The sequence below is a fragment of the Osmia bicornis genome, chromosome 7 (assembly GCF_907164935.1).
Source record: "Osmia bicornis bicornis chromosome 7, iOsmBic2.1, whole genome shotgun sequence".
NCBI lineage: Eukaryota > Metazoa > Arthropoda > Insecta > Hymenoptera > Megachilidae > Osmia > Osmia bicornis.
This window is the reverse complement of record NC_060222.1, coordinates 7530131-7557388: the sequence shown is the minus strand read 5'-3', so window position 1 is coordinate 7557388 and position 27258 is coordinate 7530131. Positions and strand designations below refer to the sequence as shown.

The 27258-nt window shown below is 33.2% G+C and overlaps 1 protein-coding gene across 1 annotated transcript in view; it reads left to right on the top strand.

Moving 5' to 3' along the window:
- The window catches only part of LOC114879613 (neurotrimin-like), a 538060-nt gene that overhangs the window by 386566 nt on the left and 124236 nt on the right, over positions 1-27258 (top strand). The window contains exon 5 of the mRNA XM_046286422.1: positions 16340-16498. Coding sequence (XP_046142378.1) covers positions 16340-16498 — 159 coding nt within the window. The remainder of the gene's footprint in view (positions 1-16339; positions 16499-27258) is intronic.

The window sequence follows — 27258 nt, the reverse complement described above, 5'->3', positions numbered from 1 at the left end:
TAAGCACAAACTTATAATAAATAATATATATAAATATATATCAAAAAAATAATATAAAGAAACGTATTAAAATCATTGGCGTGAATAGGTAAGAATGTAGATTGACCTCCTAGCCACTGTAAAATTTAAAAATTTCGAAATTCGAAATTCCAGTGTTTTAGAGTCTTAACATTCTAAATTACCACATTTTGGACTTACGGAATTACAAAATTCGAAAATTCCGTAATTCCAATATTTCAAAATTTCATAATTCCAAAATTCCATAAGTTCAAAATTCCAGGATTCCAGAATTTCATAATTCTAAAATTTCAGAATTCCATAACCCCATAATTTCAAAATTCCAGGGTTTCAAAATTTCAAAATTCAAGAATTCCCGGAGTCTGAAATTCCAGAAGTCCAGAGTTTTAGATGTCCTAAATTCTAAATTTTTAAAATTCAAAGATTCTAATGTATCAAATTCCTAAAATTCTGAAGAACTAAAATTTTTAAATTTCAATATTTTAAAATTTCTAAGAAAACTGACCCACACTAGAAAAAAGTCGTAATTACCTACCCCAATGATTAAACTTTTCCTTAGAAATCGTATGCTTACAATTAGTTCGGCAATATATTACTAATCCAGTTACACGACTATGCAAATCTTGTACTACGGTACTAATTGATTGTAGGTAGGTAATCCTGGTTATAGAATAACAGTAAATATAAGTAAATAATCGAAACAGTGATTGTGGCTCAATATCAAAGTGTAGTCAGCAAGAGTAGTAGTTTTGACTAATAGAATGACAAGGAAACGGGTGAAATGTCAATAGGACAAAAAATTGACTTAAGACATTGCTGAGCGAATGTAGTATTATTTGATTAATTAAAATGTTAACTGCCGCAGTAGAAAAAGCCATATCCAGTCAGACATACTAAAACTGTAACTATTAAAGGTATGATTGGCTAACTTAAAAATGCAAATTTTCAAATTGGTACCTAACGTTATTTAAAGTTTTGCGTTTTTATTCTTTCATTAATTATTTTATTATGCACAAAATCTGTATTTCTCGACATTTTTTGCATTTGTGGTCTTTTACACTTAAGATTTGTGATAAAAAAATCTGAAAAAATTCACAACGATAAATAGCCATGTGTATAAAGAAATTCTAGAAATTTTAGAAATTCTTCAGAATTTTTACATACCAATTAATAGGAGAAAATGTGGTAAAAACTGATAATCTGAATTTACCCTGTAACTACCCTCTTAGATTAGAGAGTTGAAACTTGGTGTACACCCGCGATCAAATGAAGCTATGCGGGGAAACTGACGAGATCCCTAATTATCGCTCTTCTCCGTAGGCTTCTCCGACGAAAGTGACAATGTAGCAAATGGAGACTCATATACAATAGTGATCCTTTCGCTAGTAAACTCAAAGGCAGTGCCACCACAATAGTATGAAGAGACATAAGTCATTTTCTTCTTATCGATACCTCGACGGCGATATCTCCTACAGCTGAGACGGCTGTGCACGTGAAAATGCGTGTAACGAAAAGGAATGTCTTATTCTGTTTTCTAACGCATTTAAATTGGACTTTTCTTTGGTAACGCATACTTTCGCGTACAAAGCCATTTCAGCTGTAGGAGACATCGCCGTTGAAGTACTGATAACAGAAAAGGGATTTGGCCCTCTTCATGCTATTGTGACGGCACTGTATTTCAGTCCACTATCGATATCCATTTGCATATAAACGTTTACTCAGGAAAATTTGAATGAATACTTGCTTCATTATCCGTAATTTTCAGTTGTACACTAAATTTTATTATTTCTTTTCCAAAATTACTTTTAATAATAATACAGTGGTACCTCGGTATATACGTCTGCTTTGGAATACGTCCTGATTGGACGTGACAAATTTTGCTCGGTATACGACATAAATTGTTTGTGTGAATTTTGCGTCATTTTTAAATAATTATCTCAGAGGAAAAATTATATTAATAATCAATTATATTCGGAGTTTATGTATTATTAACTGACTGATCATAGTAAGGATATCATATAACAAACTATAACCGCAAAACAGAAGGCAATAAAATTTATTCCATTTGGTTTGTTAATTTAGAATATATCATTAGGTTACATTTATATTTTATAAATTAATTGTGTTAAATAAACCAGTGAATATTTTGTATAAACTTCTAGAAAACCGTTTAAATGCTGTTCATGACATAAACAAAGTTTAAATTATTTTGTAGGTATAATACCCCATTAGTGTAGGTATAATATCAATAGGAGTTTTTCTTTTACATGAGAACGGATTAATCATTTTTACATTATTTCTTATCGGAAAGATTGGTTTGATATACGTCCTATTCGGTATAAGTTCAAACAGTATACCGAGGTACCACTGTACTGTCAAATTGGGGTTTTGAGAATTCCTGTTTCTCCGATATCGCTATATTTCCTAGGGAAGCCAGATTTGAGTGCGAGTGTACAATATTCTTTTTTTATTAAGCTAATAAAAAGTGCATTACTAAGTAAAATCTATTCAAAGGCACTTTCAACCATTTTATACAGCTAACTTTTTAACTTTAAGGCATCAGTTTCTAACAACCACCATGGTAGTCAAAGTGATAATACTTCAAGAAAGAGTATACAGGCTGGTTTGTAACTGGTGGTACAATCAAGTAGAGGGCGATTCCACGAGAAGAAATGAGTCGAAAAAAAACCAGATTCTTGTTAAAATCAATTCTAAAGATTTAAAGAGCAGTGTATGTTTAAGTGAGACTCCACTGTGCATTGAAATGATGGAAAACATTTTCAACAGCTTTAAAGTAATAAAATTGCAATTCACTTCATAATGTTAAAAATATTTATAAACACAGGCATTGACAATAGTATAGACTACTACGAGATAAAACTGGTATTATGCTAGATAAAACTTTAAAATTGAATTTCTTGAAACAAAGAACCAGATGACAAAATTTTATTCTTTTTCTTGACTTATTCTTTCTCACAGAATCGCCTTATATCCAATTGTACTACCAGTTACGAACCAGCCTGTATGAAGTGTTTCATTTAAGACAGGCCACGTAAATATTTTCTCTTTATTATAATATCAAAATTATTTTTTATATAATTTCAATTGTTTCAAAAAATAGACCAGATGGCGGCAGATTTGTTTATTGTATATATTACATTTTAGTAGGTTACCCATGTTTTGTTTCCTCTAATGGCCATTAAGTGGCCTGTTTCAAGCAAAACACCCTGTTCACTGCATTTAATTAACACTAAAACTACCGACGTTTGATGCAGTTATTTTTAAGCCGAAATTAAGGTAGAAAATTAAATAGAGAAGGGATGAAACAATGTAGTGGATATATTCACTCTTTATCTCGACAATAGCCAATACATATATATTTCAACAAAAATACCTCGATAAAATTTACAATGTAAAATAATAAACTTGAAACCAGTTATTTTGATTGGTTTGGTAGTTCTAGTGTTAATTATATTTTATAATTTTATTATTTTCAATAAATAGTATTTAACCATTTTTATGGTACTTACATGTAGATAGAACAAACTTATTAAAACATTTCAGAAGTCTATTTTATTAATAATACTCATTTATTTTATTATTACCAAAAATAGTTGATTGGAAGTGATCTTCTGCAGGTCGATCTTCGAGAAAAGCTGTGGAAAAAGAAAACAACAACACGTTGTTGAACATATACACGTGAAATAATAAATTCGATTCGAGCGCAATTGTTTTCCCGTACCAATAAATATAGTATCCACGACTGCGATGCATTTTTGTTGCTCTAGTTGCATCGACAACGACAAAGCGCGTAATGAATTGCACCACGAGTCGTTTGGTATCCGTGTGTGTGACCTGCTACATTCAAGGAAATTACTTTCTGTTTGATAAATTTCTGTTTACTTAAAATCTCGGAAAAACGTCATTTTGCTTACTCGTTTTATTTCCCTCGTACTCTTTTTCTAGTTAATATTAGAATTAATTCAATTCGGAATCATGTTTCAACGAAATGTAAAAGTAAAGTTGTGTCAATTATAGTATTTACCATTGCTTTTTATATTTATAGCTTCATCATTTATTAGACAGTTGATTAATTTCTTTTTGAAAAAATTCTGGGTTTTTAAACACGATGAAATTGTGAAGCCACTTTTGTGTCTCAGCCATTAATTGGCCTAATCGTATAACTATCGGAAATCATATATGTCAACATGGCTTAATTGCAAAATAACAAGAGTATCAATTGATTTGTAAATAAATTTTTTAAACGTGTAAGCATTTTTCGACTACCTACTTGTACCTCTAACGTGTATTATCATAATAATTAGTACTGCAGAGGAGTAGTATACAAATGCACCATTGGCTAAGTTCGGTAGGACTCCTAAAAATGTGGACTGGTTCCTCCCCAAATATATGGATTTGAAAAGAGCCAGGAAAAGAACTATGATTACTAGATTATGATTTCTTTGTTACAAATAAAAAACAAAGCATTACCACAACATTTTCCACAGAACACTTGAAGAATCAAATCGTAAACCATAACAGTTCAAAATTAGTAATTTAAAGAAAATCTGAAAATTAGATAAGGACCCGACAAGGAAAACAATCATAGTCGATTCTAAATCGAAATTAAGATTTTAGCATCATGTATTACAGCTTTAAAAAAGTAATCAAACCGCGGGGTAGTAAGCGGAAAAACGCGTCCAGTAAAAAAAAGTTAACGGTCAAAGAATCCTAAATTCAGGGAAGAGCGATCAATGTCACAATTCTTCAGCGGAAGAATGATCAAAGTCCACCCAGATGACCAGGTCGCGTAGAAATGCAAGTCTTTTTCCTAGCATGAAAAATAAAAAAATAAAAGAATTACAGAAAAAAGAAGAAAGGGATTAAAAGAATTTTGATTAAAGTCCACATTCTTTTATTTAAATAACATTAGATCAAAGATGGTAATTTAAAACATTCAAAATTCTGAGATCCACTTTAATTTTGTAAATTTTTAACCCTACCGCTATTTTAAAAATAAATCTTCTTCTTTTAAACATTTTAAATTATTAAACTATTAAAATATGTATTTTTTCGATGGTTGTCCCTTAATATTATTTATTTGTGGATGATGATTATTTTCTTTTACGATAAAATGTTATTTGATTTTATTTAGAATAAATTTCAATTTTTTAACCAAGGTATCAACCAATGATGCCTTTAAAGATTTGATAGCTCTGGGGCCACAGAAATATTGATTCGGTTCTGGCGTTGATAATAAAGCAAAACTAAAACTATTTTTTTAAGTATCTTAAAATGTGGTTTTTGGTCTTGTGTGGATTTCCACCTCATCAATTTAATTAACGTTATAGGAAAATTATTCAGATAATAATGAAGTGCAATATCTCTCCAAATGTTAGTTTTATAAAGTGTTACAAATCTCTTTTTCTCTGAACATAGATATTAATGTTAGCTTCAGTCTTCGATCAACTGTTTCCCTCTTCCCGTATCATTTTGTCTCTTATTCTAATTTCTCATTATTTTCTTGTCATCCGTCAGTCACAGTTGTCACTTACCCAATCCCGGTGATGTTTCCCCAGTCTCGTTTATTCGCTCGCTTATCCTTCTACACGTCAGTCAACCTCAAACGCGGACAATTTTAGTATCACAATACTTAAAATTAAGATTTTGTGATTTTATCAGATGCTTTGTATTTTTTAGTCTATATGTTACAGATTTGAGTAAGATTTTATATTTTTCTTAATGCAACAGTGCCTCGATCATATGAAATGTTTTAAACTTTATACATTGGTGTAACTAGGATTTTTTGATGGGAGGGCCCTTTTCCTTAGCTTTATTAACAATGACAAATATAAAAATTTAAGATCTTAGGAATTTACAAATTTAAGATCTTTACATTTTGAAGTTTTCAAATCCTGAAATTATGGATTTTCAAAACCCTTTAAATTTTAAAATCTTAGAATATCCCTTGGAATACTCCACATTTTTGAGGGGACCATGTACACCCTAGCCCAGTTATGTATTAGCAATTATTTTATTGTTCTATTCGGATAGATTTTAAAGTTATTTGCTTCTAGTTAGATATTTTCAATAATATCAATTTTTACCCGAGACTCCACAATCTCTAGGGACAGTTCAGTAATTATATGTTTATCAATAACAGTAGTATTTATATATTATCTTCTATTATAACCTGAATATTCTATTATAAGAAAAATTTTTATTAAAATTCTATATAAATTTTCCAGTTATCAATTTTAATATCGGTTCCTCAAAGAATGTCGTAGTTATTCAATGTCGCAGTTTTTGTTTTGTGAAGAGCATTGGCGTAACTAGGTACGTATCAGGGCTTGCTTCCAAAAACGTGGACTGACTCCTTTATCATTTTAAGACTCCAAGAATCTAAAATTTTTAAATTAAAGAATTCTGACTCTAAAATTTTTAAATTAAAGAATTCTGACTCTAAAATTGTAAAATTCCAAACCTCTACAATTCCAAGTTTTTCCCGTAAAATTTTGCGAAATGTAAGATATTAAATAGTGCACAATATTAATAAAGCTACAAGACCCATCCTAGAAAAAAAAGTTATGCCAATAGTAAACAGCCTTGCCATTTTATTCCTACAATTAGCCACAAAAGAGGCTGTGGATTTTACAAAATTTTGTCACAGAGTACAAAAACTGTACAAATTTTTTGTCGTATTATCCCAGGTAAACTTAGTCTGCATTAAGCATTCTGAATAATTGAAAGCCTACCGTATTTCCTTCTCTCGTGTTTCCCTTACACGTCTAATACCTTTGTAATAATTTAATCATTCACTCGACTATTCCCTCATTGAAATATTGAACATTTGGTTCCGAAGTTCTTCGATGTATTTAAGTACTTACAGAAAAAGCATTAGAGACGGTACGATAGAATTACTAAATCCTACAAGTACTGTAGAACGGTACTGTAGGTACTGTAGAAGAAGTAGCTCGTTAGTGATTATGGGTTATATAAACTTTTAGACTTCAATTAAAACTGTGCAAAATTATTAACGAATACGTCCAATATGTCATATACGCTTTCACTATCCTCAAAATTTGACAACAAAGCATCTACAATTTCGTGTTTAGATAAATAATTATTATTTTAATTGTTATCCAACCGAATCAAACGAATTACAAATTATTATAAAACAAATACAACGGTAATAGTTAGTTTTAACTATAAATCTTTTACACGTAATAATATAAGTGTATTAAGAAAACTAATATGCTTGAACTACATAATTATGGGTGAGCCTTATTTTTAATTTTTTAGAATTCACTAGAATACTTCTTTGGTTTTTATTTCTCATTCATTCAAATCTTACCGCGTAAACGTTTATACGTAAATGGTGGGGATCAGCAACCTATGTATATACATATGTATCTTAGCGTTTATGGATCCGCAGGATCTTAGCGCAAAAGGGAGGAAAATTTCATCACCTCTTATAAATTTCAAACAATCAGCCCTTATCAGGGCCACCAATCCTTAACGAGGACAACATGGTTCAATTGATTTTCACTGTAACATGTTCCTGAAACCACGAGAATTCGTCTCAGTCTACATTTGAAAAATATCAAATAGCGAAATACCCTGCTTTCATATTAATAACAATCACCCATAGTTTATTCGTTCATCAAAATTCGTGATGTTTGTCGCTCTGCCGATCCCGCCCGAGCTATGCCGAGCCGAGCCGAGCCGACTCGAAGTTCCACTGCTCGTCGTGCATACTCGTATCCCGAATTGAATCTGGGACCAGAGTTCGGTCGATTAACAACTTAACCCCTAGGGATTTTTATATCGCTCCCCACAGCTCTCTACATGACATTATACAAGGTGATTCTCTCGCAACGCAACACAAAAGCCGTCCCGCACAATGGAACCCTGCTGTTTTTGCGGGTAAAGAGACCCAGGGGCTATATCGCCGGACCCAAAACTGCTTTGTGTGTGATTATGGCTGAGACGAAGACAAGAAACCGGAACAGCAGGGGTTCCATTGTGCGGCACGGCTTTTGTGTTCCGTTGCGAGAGAATCACCCTGTACTTTCAGCAATGATTTGCAAAGGGCGCATTTATCGAATTTTAGTGTTGTTGCCACATTCATGAGTTCGCGCGCGCACGGGTTCCGAGATAAATGGTAGACCCTGTATATGGTGCCACATTCGCTATATTGTCATTCTCTCCTAGGGAATACCAAGGGAGAAGGCGGAAACCCGGGTCATTACCTTTTTCCTGAAGAAGCCCGATTTGATCGTAGGTAAGCTTCCTCAGGGAAAATGTCGATATTCCAGGTTTCCAAGTTTCCGACCCTCTCCGTAAGCTTTTTTCTTTACCGCATTTCCATCTCTTCCCGTAGGCAGTCCCAAAGAAAATGACGATGTGGGAGTGAAGGCCCCAGATATACCTACAGATTTGTGGCCTTCCGTTACTTACGTATAAATGTTTACACGGAAAAATTTGATATTATATTTACTTTATTATTCATATTTCTCAATTATCCACCACATTTTATAATATTTAGTAATTAAAAATACATTATTTTCTTTTCTAAATCACTTTTAATATTCGTATCGTCAGAATTAAGATTTTGAGAATTTCTACATCCTCTATAATGCCATTCTTCCTCGAGGAATCTACTTTACTTTATGCTATGCCTGTAAATTGTTTATAAATCTTCATGCGAATTTATCTGTTTTAGTGGAAACGATCTTAATTTGTTAGCGTCAGCACGTGTTCAAGGGTTGACACGTGGCAGGGTCATTGCATTTGGGGCTTTGACTTGCTTTCCAAGGATTTCTCAGGATTCTTTAGGCCAGGCCTGTCCAAGTACGGGAAATTACTCCTGGAACACATGTTTTTGGTCCCCTTCCAACGCTGCTCCTTCAAGTAAGGTGGGACGGTTCCGACTGCCATCCCTCCGAGGAGACAATACCGCCGCTAGGAAAGACGGAGAGACGGTAGTCGGAACCGTCCCATCTTACTTGAAGGAGCAGCGGTGGAAAGGGAAAAAAACATGTGTTCCAGGAGTGGATTCCCCTACTTGGACAGGTCTGCTTTAGGCTATCGATACCCCGAGCCCATACGTCTGTCATCGGACTTAGGCCGACGGTAGTTGATACTTGAGGTGCGATGAATTCTAAGAGTCGCGGACATTTTGTTTATGGAACGGCGATAGAGAGTTCGATCGCCGATTCTCGAAGGAATGCGCGTGTGGCCGATGACCCGAAGTCATGGTGCTGCATGGCACGTGTAAAAAGATAAGGATTTTCTAGAAGGATCTGGCCACGGAGTGGGGAAGATCTTGCATCTTCTGGTAGGAGGACCATGAGGAACGGCATGGCACTTACCCCAGAACCGTCGAAGGGAATCAAACGATTACTAAAGTCAAAAAATTTATAACAAATTAATCAATTATAAATAATTTTCGTAAATATTTGAAAGTTTATCCACCTAAAAATAACAAATATCATAAAAATGATATACCACATTTATTTTAAATGAAAGTACTAACTAAAAAGATGTTCTACGATTTTGTCATGGCATTCAAAGTGTTAATAGAATTTTAAATAACTTTGAAGTTTAAAGTTTCTATTAAACGTTTATACTTGTTGAAATTATTTTCTTGACTTAACATCTGATATTTAAAAAATTCTACTCACTTCTTATGAGTAAAAAATCATCTGTCATTTTAATCAGGGTAATAAGATGCACAAGTGCGGGAGAACCAGCTGAAAAGTCCGTATTACGTTCAAAGACCTCTTCTGGTAAAAAGTTTGCTCTCAAACTACTTTGCCTTCTCAACACGTCTTTTGAAACTCACACGAGGGAGAGGATAGTAAGCCCTTCGGAAATGACTAACCGCACTGTGTACTGATTCTCTTCATAACGAATAGGAATGAAATTAATAAACGCCTTAGAATGTTTGTAGTTGGATAAGTTATTCGTGAAGTTTGTCATAGTGAAATTCGAATACACCTGTACCTCGCTAGACGGCCGCTTTTTATACGGCATTTCGCTATAACGGCCTTTTTTAATTATGGCACTTTTTCGATTTACGGCCCACAATGTTTCTTTATACGGCCAAAAAATACTGTATTTTTATTTTTATGTAAGTATTTTTATAGGAAATAAAAAGAATAAAATGCTTTATGAACTAGAAATTAGACTACTTTATAAAAAATTGGAACAGATCCAATTGAATTTGTATGGGTTTGTATCAAAATAATTGATTCTTTATACAGCTTTTCGCTTTACAGCCAACTTTTCCGGATCGTATGGGTGTACTTCCAAATAACTTCATATATGTATACAATGGAAATTCTGAATAATTTTGAATATTTATTTTCAACTAGTGCTATTATCATATTACATAACTTCTTGATAAATGTGTATCATTACTCTATTTGAGAATATGCTAATTTGTTTGAAACCATCTACAAAATTTCATTTACATTTCTACACTGTTCGTAAATGTCAGAAAGTTTAAAATAAGTAGGTTTAAGGAATTTGTATATTTTAGGTTTTAGTATTTTAATTTAACGAAACATAAGAAATACAAAATTTAATTACATATTTAGTTATTAGTTCATTCTTGATCAAATTAGGATTCTCTAGGGAAAATGATTTTGAGAATTTTCTTAAAATTTTAATCTTGACAACGTTCAGGGCCGGCGTGACCTTTTGCGGGGCCTGGTTGAAAAATTTTGCGGGGCCAGAATACACATTCAAATCCCATAATTAAATTTCACAATAAGGAATTATTTATTTAAAGGATGTTACATATATTTGTTGTAAAATGAATATTACATAATTTTTCGCGCTTATTTCTCCGCAAAATCTTTGATTACGTCATCAAAATTGATTGAGTTTGCTACTTCGCTTTCTATTGGAAGAATAGCCAGAGATGTAAATCGGTCTTGGCTTATTGATGATCGAAGATAATTTTTTATTAGTTCCAACCGTGAGTTTTCGTAGACTGCGGGGCGTTTCAAAATGCGGGTTCCGACGAACGCGCTGAACCTGCCTCGCGCCGCCCCTCACAACATTAATGTAAAAATGATTTAGAAACAGAATCCTGTGATTTTTAGCTATTAAGTATTATAAAATTGAATAGATAATTGAAAAGTAGGAATAATAAAGTAAAGATTAATTCAAATTTTCCCGTATATTTAACACGCAATATCGTGTGAACGAATTTTTGGCGGCGAAGCACGCGATATCGCGTTAGAGATCACTTAGCGGTGGCAATCGAAACGTGCCAACTCCTAATTTGATTAATCTTTACCACATACGAAAGTGTTTAAACGTGGTGCTTGGGTTAAATGCTCCATTTGCCAGAGACTAGAGACGGCCCTGACTAGTCACACTTAATCTCTTTTTAAATACTGACGCAAATTTACCAGTAAAGTGGGACGCATTGTTCTCATAGAAAATGACTTCTCCGTTCATTTTCATTACCACACGTTATGAAGCTTGTTTTTTGAAAATTGGAACACCTATTGATGAAACATTATAGGCATCCTCGTGCAGTAAAAAACTTCAATTCATCGTTAGTGATAGTTACGTAATCAGAAGCATATCGTCGTTCTTAATATGTAGATCAATTTCCGCAATATGAATACATATTTATGAAGAATTTTGACTTCAGAGAATTGCTTTAACATCCCAACATCCTAAATGCCTTATGGTTGCTTTCAATTTAAATCTCAAATATCTTAATTTACTTTAATAATTATTATATATTTTATCCATAATGCGTTTGATAATTTGCTTACATAATAAACAAATTTTTCTTTAATTAAGATTTTTTAACTTTAAAACTTTTGAATATATTTTTCAAATTTTATAATTTATTTTTTATTATTTGTCAGGTTTGAGATTTTAAATATATCTACATTTATTAGAAAATTTGAGGCCCAAAGTAACAAAACTAATACAAGGAGTATAATTTTTAAACTAACGGATTTCATATTGGAAGAATAATTTTTGAAGGAACAGTATGAACAATATGAAATACAAAATTACATTAAAATTGGTACTTTCTGCATCATCCGCCGCTTGAAGGTTAAAATAATTAAATTACCATCATCTTTAATTATGCAACATGTCAATCTTTTCTTTTTAAATTTTGTTCAGGCTTTTATTATAGTAATATTCTGGGTATCTATGTACTGTAGGATAATATTATATTAAATTAATAGTTTTACAATAACTTAACAAATCATACTATGTACTTACATAAAGTTGCAAATATTAAAACAGAGAATATGAGTACATAATTTACCAATATTGATTTGCATTTTTTTGTTATTAGAAATCTTATTTACATTATGAAATTTTCTTCTAACACCATTTTCATGTAAGATAAGTGACATGGGGCTTGTATTAAGTGATTAGAAATCTGTTATGTTATACAAATACCAATTTTGGGACAAACGTGTGGGACTTAGGAAGTTTATCATATTTTCGGTCCGAAAACATTCTTTAAACATAAATATTTAAAGGAAAACAAATAATAAGAACAAAAGCATGTGTACCAAGTTTTTGAAATTGATTTTATTTCTTAATGATCTGTGATTATGTAATAAATAATGACTTATAAAACTTAAATAATTTTTCAATTTAATTGGGACCTGATACATCTAATTCTGTACATTCATTATTATACTAATTAGCGAAAAATAATAAGGATTTATTGTATTACAGCTTTTATATTATTATATAATTTATAAGAATACACCTTTTATTTTCAATTTCTTTACAAATTTATAATTTGCCACATGCTCCAAATAGTATGTAGTATTGTTTGTTTAAATATCTATGTATATAATTTTTTGAAGGTACATTATTCTAAAACAATGAATCCATATCAGAAGAACTAAAACATTTTTTTGCCTTTTATTTACTACATTTTTTAGGTGGCCATCATCCATTAAACTGTAAATTAAATTTCAACACTAATTTGAATATTTAATAATTTATCAATAACAAGCAATAAAAATGAATGAACCATCCATCTTACTCAAAGTAATTTTCACCATATCCACCTATTGTATTTCTCTGGTACGTCCCAAAAGATAGACACCAAGATACCAAGCTTGGGTTTTAGGTGAAAAAACTATTGAAAGCGATTACTGAATTCTTTCGAAATTTTTACCTCTTATCTATTGCTCTAGATCTTGAAAACAGGTAGAAATCAGCCGCTGAATTGTCTGAACTGTATGTGGGATATTTCAGCATTTCCTAGCCCATCACCGTTGAGTTTTATTGCGAACAATTGGAACGTCTTCGACGTCAGCTTCGCGACCCATGCATCCCCGGGATTTCCTTGCAGGATAATATCAAATCTCATACAATTCATCGAACACAAAGCTGGAAAATATAGGTTCTTACTATTATGGTTTTTGCATTTTTGTTAATGGAATAATGTACCGTAGACATTTTTTTTGCTTCCAAGTCCTTATTTGAGGGAAAGGAGAAAATAGAAACCTATTATCCTCGTAGGCTATGATAGTGGAAGAATAGCATTGGTATACTTAAAAATTCATATGGAAGTTAGGTTTAACATAATTTTCTGAGGCACCTTGTATTTGTAAGAATCGTTGGAAAATAAAGATCCTACTCCAAAAATTACACTATCATTTTCTACATTGTAGGGCCTACAATGTAGGCAATTAATTTTCGGACGGCAGACCATGAATAGAGCCACAATTTTAATTCAATTTTGTATATCATACCATTTTCTTTTTCTAAATACAATGTTCCTTTATTAATCATTGTTCCAATGTATGAAACACTTTCGTTTAAAAATTATACATTTAATTTTAGGTTAATATCCTTGTACATGTTTTGCAAGTTTGGGTCTCGATTGACTCAGAATCAGCTGTTCAACAGTTAACCCTATCGCCACTTATGTATACATGGTGTTCGACAACAGGTGGGAGATGTTTTAAGGGGTGACTTTAGGGGTTAAAATAAGACGAAAATTAAGCATTTGCAACTTTGTTTTCCAGTAATTAACGTTTAAAAATTCGAATAAAAAGCGCCTGAAACCTGTAACTTGCCCAGTACCGACGACTGAACGTCAGGTCAGCATGGGTGCGTATAGTCATAACCAAGAATCATTGAATAGTAGAAACTTACCTCGTGCTATTTTGTTTCTCGGTACCGCAGCATTCGGCTTTCTCTTCTTGGTTATGACTGTACTTACCCCTGCTGACCTGACGTTCAATCGTCGGTGCTGGGCAGATTGCAGGTTTCAGAATAAACGTGAATTACTGGAAAACAAAGCCGCAAACGCTATTTCGTCATTCTTGATTTGCATCTTATTTTGATCCCTAGAATCACCCCTTCAAAAATCTCCCACCTGTTGCCTAAGGGGAGAGATGCAAACTCGGGACATCACAGTTCTTCTCGGGGAAGCTTGATTTCATCGCGAGTGTGCCTTTGAAATTTGTTAATAAAGAAGAAATTCATCATTTCTAAGGGATTTAAAAATTCATTACACTAATTGCTGTCTTTTTATCTCCATTATCTGTTAAAATTTCGGTGCAATTTTCTGTTTTGTTATTCGAAAGACTACAACACTGCAAAGTACAAAAAGTTTAAAAATTTCTGGAATTTAATCTTTTTAAAATCTACTAATGGGAAATAAAGTGTTACTTTGCAGAAAAGGTTGTTAAAAACATTGAAAAATGTATATTCATATATTGGTTCTAATTTGCACAAAATGAATTTTCTTAGACTTCTTCTGTTTTATGTGTTATAAAATAGGATCAATTATCAATGTTGACACAGTACTATTTATTGATACTTCCAATTTTCGTAACGCGGTGAAATAGTTCCATTTTATTCGGGTTTTCGGGATGTGTTCGGGAGTGTTAATAAGAATTACATGCTAAATATTTTTTTAATATGTGTTTAGTTTTTTAGACGGTATTCTTATAAGTTCAAACGTTTAATTAATTTTTTCAGTTGATAACACTGATAAAAAATGCAATAAGCAGTGTGTTTCGACATTCATTACGGATCTTATATTTTATTTACTAATTAATATAAAATTATTACGTGTCAATTATTGGTACTATAAGCCACTTCCTTTTTGAAGGCACCTGTAGCCGTTATTGCGTCGAAGGCGAGTCAGGACCGGCCGTTGACAGTGTTTTGTCATTAACACTTTTTCGAGAAAGCACGGGAACGCGTCGCAACAGTTCGGCTATGTCTTTCGTTGCGAACGAACGGTTGAAACCGCATCAACCATCTTTTGCAAATAAAGCCATTACAAAGCCATTTCGACCATCCTTACAGTACACACAGTTTCAATGACCATGCTAAGTGTGTCAATAATTAATCTTTGCTACCATTTTTGGTTTCCTTTTTATATATATTTTATAACTAAAAATTTGTGTAATTATTTTATTTTGTTTACTTATTTTTATAAATCAATTTTTATATTTTTTTATGTGTAGAATACAAACTCACTAAATAATGTAACCCTTTGAAATAGACTTACAGTTTAAAAGGTTAATCATTATATTGTTTATTCTATTTACATCTCTGTAACCTTTACTATTACAAGTTTTTGAAAAGTTAATAATGAAGAGAAATATGTATTATTATTTATAAATTCATTTTTGCTGCTGCTATCAATACATAATAATTTTAAATGTTTTTTATCACATCTCTATCTTAATCCTAGAGAGACCAAAGAGACTGCTCGTCGAGTCCGTTGTTCATAAAATTTAAAATATTAAAAATATATTTTTCTCATCTGAAAATTTATAAAAAATTATTTTTTTACATTTATGCCTCCATGATCAGTACTGAAGAAGTGATTTGGGCTTAGCAAACATATTTAAAAAACAAAATAGTAAAAATGAATTGTTACGTATAAGCCTCGGTTTTTGTGAAACTAACTAGTATTACAAATGACCCATTCAATTAATACCTGAAACGATTTGAAGTGCCTTCCGCTCAAAGTAGGAAAAGTGACGCGGTATGTTTCAATATGTTCGAGCATGGTAGCAATCGAGCGGATTCGCGATTATTCAGGTGATTCGAGGTTTTACGTTCAGATTCCCGTGTACAGAACAACCGAATGAGTCCGTGTTCGTCGATAGCCATACCAGCGTGCTTCCTGGTGCGCTAGCCTGGAATATTTGCGAATGTTCAGCGAGACATCGGTCCTGTATACACAGCCATCTATCCGAGCGAACGGTGCCACGGTCGAACGTGACCGTACGTGTGTACACGAGGGAGGCGGGTTAGCACCATTGCAATGTGGTCATTGTTTCAGTACCCCCGGATATCCTGGACTACCCTACCAGCACGGACATGGTGGTGCGAGAGGGGAGCAATGTGACGTTACGATGCGCTGCCACTGGTACCCCAGAGCCAACAGTCACGTGGCGTCGTGAAGCAGGGGGCACAATCACCCTGTCAAACTGGCAAGAGGGTAAGTAGTTCTCGCATGCTCTGCTAGCTACACCTTTGCCAGACCTTGCTTCTCACCTCTCAATTGCTTTTCCCATTGGCCCTGCTCTACTAAGACTGCATCGACGCACACACACACACACACACGTACGCTTTCGCCTTTCCTTCGCCTGCTTACACCTCTTTCCTCCGTCTACATTGTCACTTCGCTATCGTTCTAGCCTGGCTCCTCGTATATTGCCATTTTGTTCCTGGTGAAAGCATGTTTTATCTGGCCTTTCTACCGGAGAATAAAGGCGTGACTGACGTCTCGCTTGCTTCTCTGATTGTACCAGATCTTTATTGCGAAACTAGACGCGGTAGGTGAGTTTCGGTAGCCAAAGCAGTTAGATGGGGCGTTTTATTGTGCTTGTATTACGTTCGTACACATGTTTTATGGCACCGTCAGTATTTGCTTTAAAATTGACTAGCGAGATCTATATAAAAATGTCTAATGAATGTTAGGACATATGTTAAGACTTTTCTACAATAAAGCAAATATAAAGCTTCACTTTAATGAAAAACTGACTTTTAAATCGGAACAAGTTAAAATGAACTTCCATGTTTATTCATACGTCAATGGAAATGTTTGAAAGTACACGAAAGAAAGTTTTTTATTTATTTGTTTGAAACTAATAGAATTCTAGTCTGCTATTTTCTGACGTCGTTTCGTGAAGGTGTAATTGATTTGAGTAGTAAAGGGTGCATCTTCGTAACCTTTGGTACGTTGTGTCATTAACATAGTAATTAACCTATACGTCGTATTTCAATTACAAAGAAGTCAGTTCGTTTCTGTGTATGTAATAATAAACTTTGCAAAGTGAATTAGTTCGTGACTACGAATGAAATACATTTCCATCTCACTACATATGAAGAATTAAAAATAAAGCTTTCTTAATAAACGCATTATTAGAAATTTTACGTACCTAATTATTAAGTAATTAAATAATTTCACCTGCAACAGTTGAATGTATATTTATAATCAGTAGTATATATTCGCAATCAAAGTAGATTTTTTCAGGAAAAATGGCGATGCCGACCCTGGCTGCCACACAGTGTCGGTTTTAGTAATATTGGCGCCCTGGGCAAGATTATCGTGGCGTCCATTAAAATATATGTATATAGGTAAAAATCGCGTCAGGAAGATATATGTAATATTACATATGAGATGTAGATAGAGCGAAAAGACAATGAGAAAATATCGGTATACATATTCGCATACTAGGGACACCGGGCTGCGGCGCCTCTTACAGATCTAGCGCCATGGACAATGCCCAACCGCGGCCCCCCTAACGCCGACACTGCTGCAACAGTCCCCTCCGCCCCCCTTTTCGGGTTCCATGGTGCCGAATCTTTACTGTAGGCCTCCTTTCCCCTGAACTCTCGACCGTTCCTGGAGACGGTCTCGAAAAAAATGACATAGGAGAGAGGATCCCACATACAGGGTAGTTCGAAATTCATAGTATAAATGCGGTCAAGGTGATTCTATAGCTCAAAATAAGTCGAAAATCAAGAATAACAAAATTACAAGGGACGCTTGTTTTCGAGAAAAATGCGTTTGAAAATCAGTTTAAGTGCGCGTATACTTAATTAATAACCGATGTTACCGATTCGACTATAGAATGTTGCTGTGACTGTTTTTATATGGTAAATAATGGTAATAAAGTAGCCATCGTATTGTTAATTATATTTCGAAACGTAACACTTATTAATGATGAAAAAAGACAGAAAATAGATTCATTTTTTAACGACAAAAATAAACAAATAGACGAACACAACAAAAATGTGGTTAAAAAAAGTCTCTGTACAGAGAAGAATTTAACAGTTTATTTCTAAGAATTTTGCAGAACGTTTATAAAGAAATCGAGGACAGTATGTACTTTAAAGTCATGAGTAAAGGGTCTAGCCGTATAAGCATAGTGAATCGGCCCCAGCAACACTTTCGGTTAATATTTATACCACATAATGCGTTTTGCCTAAACAACAATTGTATGCAATTTCAACCCCCTACCCCCTCTGATAAGGGAGATATGAGGGTAAAACCGAAAACCTTTATCATTTTTTTTCTCGCAAACTATTTAAGATATTTGATCACATTAAAGTGCAAATAGTAGGTATTCATTAGCTGTATATCATATTTTTTTTTCAAAATTTTTATTCGATGATTAAGGGTTGAAAATTAATAAATAAATTTTTGAAAATGATTTTTATAAACAATCCCTTGGATGACACCCACCGAAAAAATTACGAATAATCCTTTACTATTTAACTATTATCTGTAAAAATTTCAAGAGTGTCGGATTGGTACATCATAGTTAAAAATAAATAAAACCAATGCAACGCCCTTTCATAAGGCAAAGCCGGCCTGAACGATAGAGGCGCTCAACCTAACCGACCTACAGGGGAATACGTAACGCCGACCCGCCACGTTTCTCGTACCAGAAACAGCTCTCAGAAAAGTATGAGTTCTTCTTTCCCTAAACTGTGTGTTACTTAACAGTCATTTATTTAAATAATATATTAACAATTTAAATTTTTTAATTAAGTTTTCTGGTCCTAACTTTTAACGTCCGTGTTTTCATGGTGTTTCTCGTTTTAAGTATGTGGGAGCCCTAAATCACAGATTTATATCATGTCTTGAACAATGGCACTGTGTTAGATGCCATTAGTTGTCCTTTTAATAGTCGATAAAGGTATCACAGGTATAACTGCAATATCATTCTATTCAACGCTGTAAAGAACATAGACTTCTATAACTATTTCCGTCTTTACCTTTTCACGCACGTATTACTTTTAATTAAATTGTAGCTGGTGCCTGTGAATAGTTGTAACTAAGGTTTTCCTCGTTTTAAGTATATGGTCGCCCTGAAAAGGGTTAATTATATTATAGCGTACCAGTACTACCTGGAAATGTACTAACATTATTCCAGTTATTGATGAAAACAGCGACGAAGATTAAAACTTATTTACAAGCGTGTTTTTTTAAAAAAAGTTTTTGAGTGTTCTGTTTCAAATCATATACTTCAACCTGACAATACATAACACAATCAGCTCTTTTTAGGGCTTAATAATCAGCCCTTTTCAGGGCTCCCACATACTTAAAACGAGGAACATCTTAGTTGCATTTATCAAAGGGTGCCATTTGTAACGTACAACATAATCAGCTCTTTTTAGGGCTCCCACATTCTTAAAACGAGAAACACCGTGAAAACACGGACGTTAAAAGTTAGGACCAGAAAACTTAATTAAAAAATTTAAATTGTTAATATATTATTTAAATAAATGACTGTTAAGTAACACACAGTTTAGGGAAAGAAGAACTCATACTTTTCTGAGAGCTGTTTCTGGTACGAGAAACGTGGCGGGTCGGCGTTACGTATTCCCCTGTAGGTCGGTTAGGTTGAGCGCCTCTATCGTTCAGGCCGGCTTTGCCTTATGAAAGGGCGTTGCATTTGTTTTATTTTTTTTTAACTATGATGTACCAATCCGACACTCTTGAAATTTTTACAGATAATAGTTAAATAGTAAAGGATTATTCGTAATTTTTTCGGTGGGTGTCATCCAAGGGATTGTTTATAAAAATCATTTTCAAAAATTTATTTATTAATTTTCAACCCTTAATCATCGAATAAAAATTTTGAAAAAAAAATATGATATACAGCTAATGAATACCTACTATTTGCACTTTAATGTGATCAAATATCTTAAATAGTTTGCGAGAAAAAAAATGATAAAGGTTTTCGGTTTTACCCTCATATCTCCCTTATCAGAGGGGGTTGGGGGTTGAAATTGCACACAGTTGTTGTTTAGGCAAAAAGCATTATGTGGTATAAATATCAACCGAAAGTGTTGCTGGGGCCGATTCACTATGCTTATACGGCTAGACCCTTTCTAGAGTGCTAATAGACAGAAAAGGGTAAATATTTAGAATAAGGGAGCCACCTTCGATTTCGATCACCTTGAAATATGTTGTCAAGGTCGTCATTCTGAACAACTTTTTCCTATACATATAATAGTCGGACTCTTTTAGTTTTCGAGATATTTGAAAGAATAACGCGCTTTACTATCAATATTTCCAAGAGTGAATAAATTGCAACTAGGATCCTCTCTATTGTTTTGGGGGGCTTCGCCCCCCAAACACTCGCGCCCCCACGGCGACAATAATCCCAAACCTCTTTGGGACGAACTTAATTACTTCGAAAACACATGTGGGGATTAATGAACGGATAGTATACAGGGTGAGGAAAAAGTCCGGGACCGGTGAAATATCTCGAAAACAAGCCATTTTGGGAAAAAATATTTAATACATAAATTGTAGGGTGTCAATAGATGCATCAAACGGTGGTACGTATTTGACCTTGAACGTTAGTATGGAGGAGCTATCAAGGTCAAGTTAAAAATTTTAAATGGAAACCCCCACATTTTATTTAATATTCTTGTAGCTGACATCGAGAGCTTTTCAAAACACTTCCATGAGCTTCTTTCGGTTGAGTACTTTTCGAGATATGAGTCGATAAAGTTCAAGTACCGTCGGCATTAGTAGTACAGTCTAATGCTAAATGTCAAGTTCACTGATTACTTTGGACATTGAGTCAACGACTTTAGTAAAAATCATAAAGAAGATATATGTATATATACACACAAGGCACTCTATTGAACGTAAAATGCTGTCGAAAATTTATGTAGCCTTAAGATAACTATTTTCTCAAATATCTCGAAAACTAAAAGAGTCCGACTAATATATATATAGGAAAAAGTTGTTCAGAATAACGCCCTTGACAACATATTTCAAGGTGATTGAAATCGGAGGTGGCTCCCTTATTCTAAATATTTACCATTTAATAACTAACAATTGTATTATTTTTTTTTCTAAATCACTTTTGATAATAATATCGTTAGAATTAAGATTTTAAGAGTTCCTGTTCCCTCTATTTCGCCATTTTCCCTAGGGAAGTCTAATTTGATCGCGATTATACACTTAAGTATTATATTAACATTATTGATTTGATCGAAAAGGGAGGGGATAGTTGTTTCTATTTTTGATGCTGTTTGAGGCTTCTAGGTGTTTTTATTTCGCCATTTTCCCTAGGGAAGTCTAATTTGATCGCGATTATACACTTAAGTATTATATTAACATTATTGATTTGATCGAAAAGGGAGGGGATAGTTGTTTCTATTTTTGATGCTGTTTGAGGCTTCTGGGTGTTTTTATTTTTACCCTATTGAAATGGTACCCAGGAGTTACTTTCATTAAAATTTCAATCTGTGCAAAATAATTTATTCACTCCATCTATTTCTAATTTTCGTGAGTGATAGGTCGTCAATGCAGAATCGACATGTCTTTCATCAAAATTGAATTTTTCAACAGTCAATCAATTTAATATTGTTGGGTTCCTATCTTTAATTATTACTTGGATATTTCGCTATTATATATCATTCGTTCTCAATTAATACTTCGATACTTCAATTGCTTGAACGAACTGCTGTAGTTATGTAGTACTACATAATTAATTAATTACTTAATTGAAACTGTATAAGCGACTAAACTGCTAAATTTGACAATTTGAAAATCAGTATGGTGTCATCGTTTAGTATACTCGAGTTTCCATCGAATCAATGTTTCATTATTTAAATTATTAAAATATGGATTTTTCGGTTGATCCGAAAAATTATAATTTCGATCCATTATTATAATTTGGTGTATTTGTTCCGGGTAACAAATTATGGCACTATAGAAGTTCGTTACCATTACATATAATTGCAACGTAAAAGTAATAAATTAAAAAGTAATGCGATCATCCGTACACTGAAACTTCAACACTGTCTACCTTGAACAGATTGTAAATAAAAAATGTGGATCTAATAAACAACAAAAAATTTCACCACAATTACAATTTTCAACAAATTAATTATAAATATGGTGTTGTCTAACAACTTTTATGGCCTGCAACGAAAAGAATAAAATCTGAATATGTAACTTATTATGTGTTGTCAGCGTGCAATCGCGCGCACGGTGTACGTTTCGTTGTATATCTGCTTATGCCGGTGTAGCATACACCGTTGAATTCAGAATAAAATACGTAATATTTTTAGTTACTATAAAAGTGTAAAATTTTTTTAAATATCCCAAGAAACTATTTTTTTCAAGAAGAAAAACTTTCTAACAATGTTCTTAATGTAAGTTTATAGCGCTCGTTGTGCCATTAAACTTTTACCTAAAACATTTTTGTCTATCTCTTGTACTTTTAAGAGATGTACACGAAAAAGTGGAAGTGCATATTTTCACTTTGAGGTTAGTTTTCACACCCCTAAGGGGCGAATGGGGACGAATGAGGCATACCATTATTTTTATCTTGGATTACTCTATAAACCTACATATTTTCATTCAAATCCGTGACTGACGGTTCGCGGTTTTCCCTTGTAAAGAATGAAATTTTTCGTTTGTTTCCTTGCGTCTCACATTATACCAATTTGTAAAAATTATTTGTTGAATATTTATTACTTATTTATTACTTATGTGGGTAAAATTTCAGCCAAAAATGACTTTCACAAAGAAACATTACAATTTTAATCTCTGCACCTTTAAATGTGATTAAGTTCTATTGTGTTTTTAAGTGGCCTACAGTTATACTATTTTAAGGTCACTAGATTTAGTTAATTTTTTTTCGTTAGGATATAATACACCCAATTGCTCATGGATTTTTTACATACATGTAAACATACTTTTTTTATTTTTTATTAACTTTATTATTTTAGTAGACTTTTTATTAGGTCATCAACTTAACTTATTATTACTTTTTTTTATTTTATTCACTTTACTTTAACTTTCGGACGGCGTACCATAGAGAGTTCCAATTTTAATTTAATTTTGTATTTCATATCATTGTCATTTTCTAAATTTTATACTATTCCTTTATTAATCATTATCTCAACATATGAAACTCTTTCGTTTAAAAATTATATATTTAACTTTATTTTTGTTTTATAAATTTGGGTTTCGATCGGTCCAGACTCCGCTGTTCAAGGATTAATGTTATGGTTTACTGTTATATTCAATATTATTGTTTCCTTACTTAGTTCATTACTTTATTGTACTTTAATATTTTGCTGTTTTGGTTCAATATTTTCGCGTAATATTGTTTGTCATTTTGAATACAAATTCATTTACAATTTTGCATTATTATTATTATGATATTAGCCAAGCAATACCAGGTACTATATCTAGTATAGAATAAAATATAGATTAAAAGAATATATATTTATATTTCTATAAATATAAATTGTAGGATTTATATGATAATAGAACAAGCTTCGTTCTTTCAAGATGCAGATTTATTTATACTGCTCAACAATATACTTTCTTCAGTAAAACTTTGTTGAAGTAAATTTAATTTAAAACACTAATTTTAGACAAGTGAATGAAATATCACCTATGAGGATCTTTTGTTCCTAAGGAGTATACGTTAATTGCCATTCGTTGCCCTCGTACGAATTGCTCGTTTGGCTCTCCTTCGTCCGCTCTTTGCCCGATACACCATTTCTCCAATTCTCACCCACTTCCCTTGACAAGAACGTGCAACTGTTCAGGGTCGTTTTGTGACTAATTGCACACGGAAGTGCAGGGGGCGTTTCGAATGGAATGATGTGCAGGTGCGTAAGTAAAAGGGTTAGGCTAACCCTTCTACTTCTCTTCTCATCCCTTCGAAAGCCTTTCCGACTTCCATTTTCTCAATTCCCCTTGTCGTGACGGTGCTAGAATTTAGCATTAAAACTTTGAACACAGACACAGAAAAATCATTGCTTCACCGATATTACTTTTTATTTGACAAATATTTTTAGTGTTTTTGTTATCCTTGTTTAAATAAAATTGAAATGGTTGAAGCATATGTTTTTACAAATCGGTAAGAAAAAATGGTTTTTGATCATTGGCGTAACTCCTCATCATTTCAAAATTTTATTATTAAAAAAATTTAAGGATTTCATTATTAAACAATTCAAAATTTTCTACATTTCAAAATTCCAAGATTTCATATTACAGTAGACTCTCGTTATATGGACGCGGACGAAACTGTAGTAGCAGAAAATTTGTTAAGCTTCCAAACTTTCAGTTAGGGAAGAAAAGAGAAATAATAAGAATATTAATATTAATTTAGTGCTTTGCACTAAATTAACGCGGCGCGATATAGCGGTTACGTGACAAAGCGTAACTCATATGGGGGACTTTGACCCCCGATTTCGGGTGGAAGGAGTGGTCCTAGAGGTCTGAAAATTTGAACGTGCTTCCGGTTATCGATCCTTCTGCGTTCAATGGTCAAGGTCCCAAGTCGATAAGTACTTACCTCTTACCGTTTGGCTATTACGGAGCGGGACAAACAGACATACTGGGGAGGAGTGGCCGCGCCGTCAAAAATGTATTATTTTCATAGACTATGATGGTGGAAGAGTGGCACTTATATACTTAAAAATCTGTGTAAAGTTCAAATCGTTCATATATTGTATAAAAACTTCATAATTTCAAAATTTTTAAATCCAGAATTTCAAAATTTTAACGTTGAACCACTTTAATCTTAACTTCTAAATTTTTAAAAAAACCTGCATTATCCTAAAATAAAGTCCTAGTTATGCCAATATTCTTAATTCAAACTTAATTTATGCTTTGCATAATTTGAATATATTAATTAGTTTTTAAATTAATTGACCGTTTTGAAAAAGTGAAAGGAATTGTAGAGAGAAAAGTATTTGATTCATGTGATTGCTGAGCCGAGATTTGAACCCGGATCTTCCACTTGCTGAATAACTGCTTTACCAATTATAACCCTATTGGATGCTTGTTATTAGGCTTTTCAATACCATTGATTACTGACTGAACATCAATTACTAAACCTTTGGTGATTATTCATTCGTCTATAATTCAGTTAAAATAATAAAAAGTGATGTGCTATGGTTAAGAAAAAAATAAAAGTAAAAATTATTCCTTCGAATTTTTAATTACTATTAAGTTATAAAGTAGTAATGCTTATCCATTTCATTTTTACCACCTTATTGATAAATAAGGTGTTAAGTTATCCAGATTACCACACATCATGGACAAAAGTCCAAAATAAAAAAAGTTTGGCTGAACTTTGATTCCAGGGACATAAAATTATTGCCCTTTTTTCTTGCTCTTTAATAGTTTTTGACACGTAGAATCCATAAATGTAGGTCGTAACTTTAGGAAATTAGCGGGTCAAAAGTTATGATTATGTAAAGTTTCGCGTTTTTAGGGTATTTTACACGCTACTTTGACGCCATGTTACTTCCATCTATTATTTGATTGGCCCGCATAGATGAGCATTCGGCGGCCATTTTGGCGGGATAAATCAAATGTTTCACTTGAATTTGTTTCGCACGTATCTTGTTTTAACAAACAACAATTATTTTGTGTTCTGTCTATCGTTTTATCTACCTGCTTCGTTTAGTTTTGTGTTTTTTGTGTTCTATTAATGGCAATTAGGAAACAATATATTTTTAAATAAGATAAGCGGAAGTATCAGATTAGGTTAGGCTATACAGGGTGTCCCAGAACTGGGGTAGGAGCCAAAGAGGAATGATTGCTGAGATCATTCTAAACAACTTTTTCCTTTGTCAAAATGTTGTTTAAGGCTTCGTTTTCGAGTTATTAACGAAAAACACTGGCCAATCAGAGCGCGCCCTTAGCGCGGGCCGAACCACGAGAGTGTTGGGTATGCTCTGCGTTCAAACCGTGGTCGTGATCAAGTGCATCGGCACTACATCAGTGTAATAGGATTCGTTGTTCATGAGCAATCAATAATTCGATATTATTATTCCTTTCTTTTTTTAATTCATTATTCGATACAACTTTTGCCCAACGAATCCTATTATATCGACGTAGTGCCGATGTACTTGTTCACGACCGCGCGGAGCATACCCAACACTCTCGTGATTCGGCCCGCACTAACGGCGCGCTCTGATTGGCCAGTGTTTTTCGTTAATAACTCGAAAACGAAGCCTTTACCAACATTTTGGCAAAGGAAAAGGTTGTTCAGAATGACCTTACCAATCATCCTTCTTCGGCTCCTACCCCAGTTCTGGGACACCCTGTATACTTAAATCCGACCGCCGCCAGGCGGTCGGCAACGCTTTCGTGAAATAATAATACTGTTGAAATGTAATAAGTTCTTTCAAAGGGCCCTCTTTAAAATTTTTTGGTTGGTAGAATGATACATAGGAACTCTGAATGCTCATCTATGTGGGCCAATCAAATAATAGATGGAAGCAACATGGTGTCAAAGTAGCGTGTAAAATACCCTAAAAACGCGAAACTTTACATAATCATAACTTTTGAACCGCTAATTTCCTAAAGTTACGACCTACATTTATGGATTCTACGTGTCAAAAACTATTAAAGAGCAAAAAAAGAGGCAATAATTTTATGTCCCGGGAATCAAAGTTTAACCAAAAGTTTATTTAGTGTAATTATTGTATAGATTATCTGTGTACAATTTTCTAATGGTTTCAATGTTTAGATTATTACCTTTTTGCCACCACTGAATGTTTAACCCCTTCGCCTATGATTTATTCGATAGTTACGTTAGTCAGAGCTAACTATTCATTGCTTCAATCTTAAAAAACAAGGGAAAATAAAATATGCATACACAGCATACAATGATTCTTAACTGGGCAAATTAGAATTAAACTTAAAATTCAACCATACTAAAGGTACCAGCCAAATTTTATGCATTT